Source organism: Brassica napus, chromosome C4 (assembly GCF_020379485.1).
Source record: "Brassica napus cultivar Da-Ae chromosome C4, Da-Ae, whole genome shotgun sequence".
Lineage (NCBI taxonomy): Eukaryota > Viridiplantae > Streptophyta > Magnoliopsida > Brassicales > Brassicaceae > Brassica > Brassica napus.
In genome coordinates, this window is record NC_063447.1 from 58,248,100 (window position 1) to 58,258,116 (window position 10,017).

Consider the following 10,017-nt stretch of genomic DNA (forward strand, 5'->3'; position numbering starts at 1 on the left):
TGGTTTAGCTAATATATGGAGTAGATATATTTATTTCAATATGTTAGAGGTAGAATCAGATTTAAACTAATTATCAGAATTAGGTTCAATATGCCTGTTATATTTTTGGTGTTTTTCGCCTTTATTTGTTTTTTTTTTTTTTTTTTTTGGTAATCCAGGGTTCCCCGCTTCGCGGGTCATTCTCTGGGTCCGGTCAGGCAGCGGGCCGGCTTCACCCGGGAGGGTATGTCCTGAGCCCGAAGGCCCAGTACCCGCTTCGTGACATGGATGAGCAGTTCGCCTCCGGCTGGCGTCGAACCCGGGAGCATGACAATTAGCCCCCAAGACTCTAACCAGTAGAGCTGACTCATCCCGTCAAACCTTTATTTGGTTGTAATATATTTTTTTGATAAAGAAAGCCTTAAAAAAATGAAAGATAAGAAAATAGAAGGCTGAGGAACAAAACGAAACAGAAGTATAGAGTACAGGTGATGATGATGATGATGATGGTGTGGACAGTACAGGACCACTTTGATTTCTTGCGATCTAGATGTAAGAGAATTCAATGATGGAGAGTTCGAGTTAAAAATGTTGTGATAGTATGAAAAGGGTTGCTAGTAATGTTTTATATTTCTATTGTGGGAGCTGTATAGACTCTATGCAACTGTTACTGGTTTATTAAAGATAGGATGAGATAAGTATGTAAAAGTTTGAATAATATCTACTGCTTCAGAACTTGTAGCAAGTGGTATCTTGATTGAGTATGACCGAGTAGTGTTCTTCTTTCTTGGAGGAGTTTCAAGGACTCTGATGTATCATCTCGTATGAATATTCTACTCTGTACTCAGGCGAAAAGTGTTTCATTCAGGTAAGGAAAATAATTTTTTAGCTTTCTAACGTACATCAAGACTCGCACTGTTGTCAGTTCTTTCAAATACGAATAACAAAACAGTCCTCAAAGTTTTCATGCAATTTTTTAAGTTCTTGAATAGTTAAGTGTTAATTGCCAAAGCTAAATGCATTAGAATCTATATGTTTCAAAAAAAAAATGCATTAGAATGTATCAATAATGTTTATTTCGTTAGAAATTTTAACACATGATATGTTTTATAAGTATGGCAATCGCTATCAATTCGATCATGAAAATAATAAAGTCACGAAGATGGAATATATAAATCGAACACATGCACATGTCGATTGTTTTAAGATTTTATTTGATAAAAGAAAAAGGACAACCACGACTCAGAGTTTTGTTCAGAAGAAAAAAAATGGCAAAAGCGAAACTGAAAGATGAAAACAACAACTGATTGAGACTGGTTGTCTGGATTCTGCGATGATACTCATTCAACTCGTGCTTTCTTAGAGGCGTTATCTTCCGCAGCATCGTGTTCATTCGCTTCTGCTTCACGACCGGTGAGTGTACCATCACCTGCGGTGGACACCTCTGCAACATCGGACGTGATTGCAGCTCTGTCATCTGTTCCCGGTGCCACATTCTGAAGATGGGCTCGCTCGTGAACCTCAACATTTTCCTGTTAAAAACATGAAAAAGCTGGTGTTCAGATTATATATTATCAGCAATTATACATCAAGAACACAGAAGAAAACTCACAGCAAATGTTAGAAGAGGGGCGAGATCACGTGCAGGGAATATGCGGGAAATGGTGAATGTCTGGTGGTGCGCAGTAAAATTGAATTCCTTTAGCTTGAGCTGGAAAGTATATGTTTTTCCCACAAGTTCAGACAGTACTCGCGGCAGATCAGTGTCAACCTGAGCATTAAGACCTACCCCCTGCATTCAGGTTACAAACATTTTAATTGTCTCCATTGGTACCAGTTACAGTAATAGCTGATACTTAGAGGTTGATCATAGATTTTACCACAATCTGTGCAGCTTCAGCAGCTAAAACATTAGTCAGCTTAGTGATCTCTGTGTCAAATCCAAGAAAAGCCGCTATGCCAGTCTCATCTGACACAGAGAGTATCACCCGGTACCTGTCGCAGAAGATGCATCTTTTAGTCATGGTTCAAATACACGGAAGCGTGAAGCCTAAGCTACTAACCTGAGTTGAGCAACAGCATTGGTCTCATTGCATGGAGCACATGTAAATGAGGTCTCCTCTCGGATGAGTTTCTTGGAGCAAACAGAGCAGCCAATATAACACCAACCCTCTGCTACTTGTATTTCAGTCAGTTTAGCCGTACACAAAAACTCAACGACCTGTCGAGAATATGAATCTCATGCTTATAAAGGTATTCAATTTTGATATATCAGTCTTCACCTGAGGATCAGCGGTAATAACGAATTGGTTAAGATCAGAAATTTTCATAGGCTCAATCTTCTGTGCGTGTACCACCTTTGATGAAGACGCTGACTGGTCAGTCCCATCACTTGGCAATCTGCAAAGAGATTATCAAGGAAAAGAAGTTAGTGATATAATGTACAGATGATCGACATATACAGCCCAAATGACGATTTACTCCGAAGCCCAGATTACGATACGACCGCGTAAGACGAAATTCGGGAGAAGGCCTGTGGTGCTGACACGTGTCGAGATTTGCTCTCTCGTGGCTTAATGAGGAGAGAGGCACGTCTGTTTTATTGTATAAGATTATCTTTGCCATGCCAAAAATATAAAGAATATTATACTGAATTAAGAATTAAAAATTATTTATGTACTGCCTAAACCAAAAAAAATGTTTGGTGCACCAAGTCATTCGAACCGCATACCCTGTACCGAGCTTTGCAAAGCAGAACCACTAGACTATCTCAAACTTTCGACGATTATGATGCCCTCAAAATTTTAACCTATTGTGGCGCCTAAAGCACCTGCTTCCTCTGCTTTAGGTCAGGGCCAGGCCACCTAGTTACATATAAATTCCTCGCGTAGCACAAAAGTTATGATCTCAAAGATTTGATATAAGGACCGAGCATTAGTGCTTTGCTATGATGTCCATGCATAAAAGGTCAATTTTCATGTACACCCTAGCCTCTCCACGATCTACACTTTATACGTGTCACAGAAAATGCTACTTGGGAGGCGAGTAGAGAAAACTCAAAAAAAGAAAAGAAAGCAAATTACGTGGCAGCTCCTCCTGCGTCTGCCTATCTACCCTCGTGGTATAAACAGAGCCTTTACTATTATAATAAGCAGCAAAAGGCAAAAGCAACTCGACTGATAAGAAAAAAAGATTTAGAAATCAAAGTTTCACACATCCTAAAACAAGGGAGCAACGGTATTATTAACAACAAAAGACGGAGAGAGCCAATTCAAAACAATTTGATGTCACTTGTTCTTGCTACTTAAACTCTTGATTCGTATCTAGAAAACTTCATAGTTCATCATCTTATCACACACTATTCTCAGTCTTCTACCCTTCCCAGATTCTTCACAGGTCTTCCTAAATCTTCAAAAAAATGTCCTCCGGTTTTTTGCTCCTCGTCTTCAACGGATCTTGGCTTATTCATCCGAGCTAAAGACGTGAAACGATTAGTTCTACACGTGATATTCAAGTCCTGCAAAGCAAAGGGCAGCACGTTATTTCAGAGTCCACAAAGGGTTTTCATGATGATCACAAAGAGAGTAAGTTACCGAAAGATATTGGTTAACTCCATTGGACATCAAGACGGGAGAGTTAACGGTACTCTGTACTCCTGGTTCTCCTTGAACAACGATAACACGGTCCGCCAAATAAGTGGCCATCATAAAGTCCTGTTCAACTACTAAAGCAGCTTTCCTTGAGTAAGCGATGAACCGCTTTATGGTCTGGGCGGCTATAACCCTCTCCCTTGCGTCTAGATGAATACTTGGTTCATCTAGCAGAAAGACACGTGCACCCTCCTGGGGAGAAAAACAGTTCAACACATTATTTTAATCAAAAGGAAAAGGACTACGAAACTAGATGAGCTACCTGTCCCAAGCATGTAGCAATGGCGATCTTTTGCAAAGTGGATTGAGACACTTCCTTGATCCTTTTATCAAGAATCTTTACGATGCCAAGTGGTTTCAGCACCAATTCCTGGAATACTCTGTCCAGTGATGAAAATCGAATCAACCTATACAAGTGTGTTGCCACTGTATCATGCCTATTCTCACATTTAATCATCTTCTGATCTTTGTGAGAGAAATCTTGTCCAACACTTATACGGTTCTGCAATATTTGATTATTGAAATTGTCAGTCAGAGTATGTGAATAAAATATGGAAAAAGAAAAAGAATACAATGAAAGTGGAAATATCACTCACCAGCCACTCCAGAAACAACGTCTTCCCTGTGTGCATATTTCCCAATACTACGGTTATTTCAGAGCTTCGTAGGTCTCCTCCCATCACGTGAAGGCTGAAGGTTCCAAAACCTTTAACTACTGTTTCTGGGTATCTATAAGTTGGTGGAGTCACGATCTCTTCACTGAGCTCTTCAAGAGTGAGAGGATAATGATCTAAGTGCACTTCACCAGAGGTTGTTTCCTCGCCAGTGTATAAGATATGGTCACAGACCAAATCGAGCACACTCATATCATTATCTGTTATGCAAACATATCTGAAACAAAACAAATAGATTTGTAAGAATATTGACCAAGTATGAAGAAAGAAAATAAGAAACAAACAAACCTATCAGGCTTGACCACCGACAGAATAACCCGTGCAACTTGGTACTTTTGCCTCGCATCTAGAAAGATCGTTGGTTCATCAAAGAGATAAACATCTGCCATCTGTACAATTGTGGATGCAATTGCAAATCTTTGCAACTCTGCGTCAGACAGATCGGTGACACAGGTGTCAAGCATGGAGGTCATGTCTAAATCCTCGATAAGTTCCTCCATCGAATCAAAACCAGTCCCCTTGGATTCTTCAAGAGAGGTTCTGACTGTTAAAGAACTCCTATAGACTGTCAGGTCTTGTGACTTCAGAGCCACCTACAAGAAATGAAATGATGTGACTTGTTACTAAGAGCAAAAAAATATCAAAGATAAATAAGGTTTCAAAAGACATACATTAAGTGTGTTTGTCTGAAGTCGGGTCAGGTAGGTCCGTATGTGTTCGGTATCGAAGTGGTCAATAATTTCATCCCACTCCGGAGGATCCTGCACAAGAACAAAAGGAATTATTCAACTATCACAAAGCAAATATCACTTGAGAGCAATATAATTACCTCAAACCGTCCAAGATTTGGCTTCAGCTGCCCAGCCAAAATCTTGAGACAGGTTGTTTTTCCGGTAGATTTTCCCCCTAATAGTCCCACTACCGTTCCAAGATATAGATTTGGAAGCCCGTGTATATCAAATGAACCAGGGCCATATCTGTGAGTCGGAATGTCTAGCGGGACGTCATTAGCTACATTTGTGACTTGCCGAGCCTCCTGTAGATAAGAAAAATGAGTGAATATACACAATTGTTCGGTTGTCGAACTAGTTTAAAACAATAACTCAACCATACCCGGGTCATCTGCTCTATCTCGAGATTCCCTAAGTCACGCGGCTCCTAGTCTTGAACACTCGGGATTATCTGCATGCATGGAAAATTAGATTTTTGGAGTTATAGCAAGAACAACAAAAATAAAGTTGCAAATAAGTCCCCAAAATCACCTTTGCACCATAAAGGTTTCGGGTATCCAGCCCTCTAGTGGAAAACACAGCGTCTACAAATTCAGGCAGTAAATCACCCCCTCCCCTACAAGAAGAAATGGATAAGCATATCAAGCGAGCAGATTTCTAAAAGGAATGTATAGTGTAAAGTTCACGCACATAAGCCACCGGTGCTTCTCGACATATACAACTTCCAAAATTTCGTCGGTAGGAACAAACACTGTCTTGATAGGTGGAATCCTCTCAATCTCTCCTGTCACTAATAAAAGAAAGCAAGCACACACACACACAGCTTATCTACAGCTTCCACAAGTTCACGTGCAGGAATAATGATCAGTCCCCCCGTGAATTACCTCGTTTCAGATACGCAAATGGCATCTCTAGAACTATTCCTGAAAGTACCAAGAAGATTTATAAAGTACCAAGACGATTTATAAATTTAAATGTTATCTCTAAGCAGAAAAATTCGGAGCCTCACCATCAGCACCATGCTGGAGCTGGCCCCTTGACATGGATCCACATTTGTGATACACTTCAATAAGCTGGCCCAGTCTTGCCTGTGGTAAGGGAATCTGAACGATGCTTCTCCGGGCTTCCATCTTCCCCAGTAGACATAAACAAAAAGGAACTTATATCAAACAAGCAACAGTACACTAGAGGAAGAGGAGCATCTTCTCACATAGCCAGTGAAACATTTGTATGGAAACAGACCCAAATAATAGTATTCAGACCCAAATAATAGTATTCAGCGCAAACAGGCACAAGAAAGTAAGGCATAAGAACGAAACAAAGATACCATCATGAGCAATCAAGTCCATATGATTGTAAGCGCTGCTCAATGCACACAGTAACTGATCCTCTTCCTCTCCCCTACAAGCACAAATGTATAAAAGAACAGCTATTCATAATCGTAAAGTGCATGCACATAAATAATCTATTCATTCCTAGAAGATATTCGAATTATATGTAGATGTATGTATTACCTACGCCACCGGTGCTTCTCGACATATTCAATTTTCGAGATTTCACCGGCAGGAACAATGACCGTCTTGGTTGGTGGAATCCTCTCAAACTCCCCTATCGCTAATGAAAGCAAGTACACACAGACACCTTATCGACAGCTTCCACAAGTTCACGTGCAGGAATAATGATGAATCCCCCCCGTGAATTACCTAGTAACATTAGCGCAGATGGCATCTCTAGAACTATTCCTGAAAGTACCAAGAAGATTTATAAAGTGCCAAGAAGATTTATAAATTTAAATGTTATCTCTAAGCAGAAAAATACGGAGCCTCACCATCAGCACCATGCTGGAGCTGGCCCCTTGACACGGATCCACATTTGTGATACACTTCAACAAGCTGCCCAGTCTTGCCTGTGGTGAGGGAATCTGAACGATGCTTCTCCGGGCTTCCATCTTCCCCAGTAAATGCTTTTGGTGTATTCCCGGGATGTGACATTTTAGATTTCCCCCCTTCTGGTTGCATATCTATTCCGACTTCAACTGTTGAAACTAACAAGCAAAGGGAGATAATAAGGAAAAGCTTTTTTTTAAAGCATTAGAGGGTTTGATTGGGGAGAAAAAGCCGTAAATAGAGAACAGCAAGCACTTAACCGGAAAAACGAGAAAGCTGAAACCGTTAACAAAGTTATAGATCTTCAAGCATGGGAACAAACAACAAGGGGTTTTGGTTTTGTCAGAACAACTGTAGAGAAACCCATTTGATTGCTATTTAGGAAAATAAACAGCTGGATTCATACATAAAACATAGATGACTAGTCTAAAGAACAGTGGATATATTCAAATAAATAAGAAACTTACATCAAACCAGCAACGGTACACTAAAGACGAATAGCATCTTCTTACATAGCCAGTGGAACATTTGTAATGGAAACAGAGCCAAAAAAAGCATTCAACCCAAACAGGCGCAAGAAAATAAACACAGACAAGAGCTGGATTCATACATAAAACATAGATGACTAGTCTAGAGAACAGTGGATATTCATAAGCAAAAAGAAACTTATATCAAACAAGCAACGGTACACCAGAGAAATAGGAGCATCTTCTCACATAGCCAGTGAAACATTTGAATGGAAACAGAACCAAATAATAGTATTCAGCGCAAACAGGCGCAAGAAAGTAAGGCATAAGAACGAAACAAAGATACCATCATGAGCAATCAAGAAAAGGTATCTACAAGGCATTGGAACTTGAACTACAGCTTTCTAGTAAAACAAACCCTAAATCAGCCATCTGAATCAAAAAATTCACAAAATCTGCCAGTTCGTTCTTTAACTACGACCTTTCAGTAAAAACAAACCCTAAATAGGCGATCCGAATCACCCCGCACTACCAAAATCTGCTCCGATAACACGAACGAACACAAAGATAACAACGAAGACGAAGAAGATGATCCTTACCTCAAGAACCGAACGCGATCAGAAACAAAATCGCCGACGCAACGATAAACGCGAAGCGATTGCTCCGAACGGGGAGGATACGAGTTCGATTGTTTCCCCAATTAAGCGAGTTAGTATTGGGACTGAGATTTAAACCTAGCGCAAAGCGATTGAAGCTAAAGGACTCACCGTGAATCTATTCGGAGACGATTTCGGAGGAGATGAGCGAATCTTCGATTCTTTTTGCGAGAAGCTAATTGATGAACGTACAAGAAACAGGCCGTTGCAAGCTAATTTTATAGTAGCATAGATTCGTCACCATTTCCATAAAAACGTTGCGTAGTTCGCTCACACATTTTTTAAATAACGCGTCGGTCAGCGAGGTTTTTAGTATGGAGAGTAGAAAGAAAACGACACGCATGTTTTAGTTTTAAGCTTGTAACGGGAGTCACTGCGGTTCCTTTTCCTTATCGGTTTGGGTAAAATATATATGCACCAATGAGATGGCGGGAAAGTTTTCAAAGGACCAAAGGTAACAGAAACCTCAAATCTTTTTAAAAGATATATTATTCATGTTGTTAGTAATTTAACCCGAGAACAGATATAACGAAACCGATATATCCACGTTGGAGCTGAATAAAATTCTGCCGAAATTAAATAAACTCGAATTTAGCAGTTGCACGGATAAATTTTGTTTGCATCTCTAAATTATCTATTCTTGTTGCAACTAATCAAGACTTAGCTCAAGCCTCTTAGTCTTTCTTGATCTCAAATCTCACCTAACTAACTCTCTCTCTACCTCACGATGAATCACTCAAAGATAAGCGCAAGAAAAGAATGACACGCCGCAAGTGTTTACCCAGTGTATCTCTCCGATATGGAGAACTAATCACTGGGGCCAGACTCAATCCAGCAATTCACTAGAATGATCTCTCTCTCACTCGAGACTCAACAACCCTGAGCTCGTTACAGTTCTCTGCTTCTAGATGAACGAGAACAACGATAACATCACAGCTCTATCTACTCTCTTATATACCGAGAGTTTACAAGTAAACCGGACTTCTAATTAGACTCTTAGAACAAACCCGGAATTGACCCAAACCAGATACAAACCGGGAATGCCTAATCCTCTAAGTCCAGTAGAGACTATGACTCGCCTCATCATTCATCCAAAGCTAACATATGGTCTTAGTCTAGTTTAGTTCATTCTCAACAAACTCCACCATGAACTTAACTTGACCATATAAACAAAACACCATTCTACTTCAGTGAATTACCTTCTGGATTTACACCGTCTGGCTAGTGCCAAAGCCGCTTCAGGCTTTGAGTACCTTAAGCATGTCCAACGCTGCATTGAACTTGCTCACCGGTACCACCTTCGTCAAGATGTCTGCGGGATTCCTGCTTGTGTGTATTTTCACTACATCAACCACCATCGTCTCGATGAAATCTCTGATGAAGTAATACTTAGTAGCTACGTGCTTTGTCCTTTCGTGGAACACGTTGTTCTTTGAGAGACAAATCGCACTCTGCGAGTCACACCAAATCTTGATAGGTCCTTGCTTGATGCCGAAGTCTTCCAGTAACCCCTTTAACCAGATCGCTTCCTTCACAGCTTCAGTAAGCGCGATATACTCAGCTTCAGTTGTGGATAACGCCACCACAGGTTGGAGCTGTGACTTCCAGCTTACTACATTATCTCCCACAGTAAACACATACCCTGATGTAGACCTCTTCTTATCTAGATCACCTGCGTGATCTGAATCACTGAAACCTTGTATGTTGAACTCCTTTGACCGTGTGAAACAAAGCTGTAACTGTATCGACCCTTTGATGTATCTGAGCAGCCATTTTACTGCTTCCCAGTGTATTTCTCCTGGCTTGCTCATGAACCGACTCACCAAGCCAATACCATATGCCAAGTCTGGTCGAGACCCCACCATTGCATACATTATACTACCAACGGCAGAGCAGTATGGATGTTTCTCTGTATCAAGCCATTCATCCTTCTCCTTGACTGATGCTAACTTAAAATGAGCTCCAATTGGTGTC

At 40.5% G+C, this 10,017-nt stretch overlaps 2 protein-coding genes across 2 annotated transcripts; both read right to left on the reverse strand.

The window, feature by feature from the left end:
- Positions 1-1,125: 1,125 nt before the first annotated feature.
- On the reverse strand, positions 1,126-2,407 carry LOC106394585. Its single transcript, XM_022718875.2, has 5 exons — positions 2,262-2,407; positions 2,043-2,200; positions 1,860-1,974; positions 1,592-1,771; positions 1,126-1,511 (listed from the first exon to the last, which is right to left on the reverse strand). The coding sequence occupies exons 1-5, from the start codon at positions 2,307-2,309 to the stop codon at positions 1,320-1,322; spliced, it is 693 nt and encodes a 230-aa protein (XP_022574596.2). The 5' UTR covers positions 2,310-2,407; the 3' UTR covers positions 1,126-1,319.
- A 936-nt stretch (positions 2,408-3,343) lies between these two features.
- Positions 3,344-7,025, reverse strand: LOC106391467 (ABC transporter E family member 2-like). Its single transcript, XM_048756073.1, has 14 exons — positions 6,863-7,025; positions 6,738-6,776; positions 6,549-6,648; positions 6,362-6,435; positions 5,919-5,957; positions 5,725-5,824; positions 5,566-5,650; positions 5,133-5,339; positions 4,975-5,064; positions 4,592-4,896; positions 4,226-4,520; positions 3,892-4,131; positions 3,573-3,821; positions 3,344-3,496 (listed from the first exon to the last, which is right to left on the reverse strand). The coding sequence occupies exons 1-14, from the start codon at positions 7,023-7,025 to the stop codon at positions 3,344-3,346; spliced, it is 2,139 nt and encodes a 712-aa protein (XP_048612030.1).
- Positions 7,026-10,017: the final 2,992 nt, after the last annotated feature.

Coding starts and splice junctions, on each gene's coding strand:
- LOC106394585 (XM_022718875.2), bottom strand. CDS start 2,309: ATGAAAATTTCTGATCTTAACCAATTCGTTATTACCGCTGATCCTCAG. Junction 2,201..2,261: donor TTATTACCGCTGATCCTCAG/GTGAAGACTGAT, acceptor TATTCTCGACAG/GTCGTTGAGTTTTTGTGTAC. Junction 1,512..1,591: donor CCCCTCTTCTAACATTTGCT/GTGAGTTTTCTT, acceptor TGTTTTTAACAG/GAAAATGTTGAGGTTCACGA.
- LOC106391467 (XM_048756073.1), bottom strand. CDS start 7,025: ATGTCACATCCCGGGAATACACCAAAAGCATTTACTGGGGAAGATGGA. Junction 4,897..4,974: donor TTCAGACAAACACACTTAAT/GTATGTCTTTTG, acceptor CATTTCTTGTAG/GTGGCTCTGAAGTCACAAGA. Junction 4,132..4,225: donor CGTTGTTTCTGGAGTGGCTG/GTGAGTGATATT, acceptor CAAATATTGCAG/AACCGTATAAGTGTTGGACA.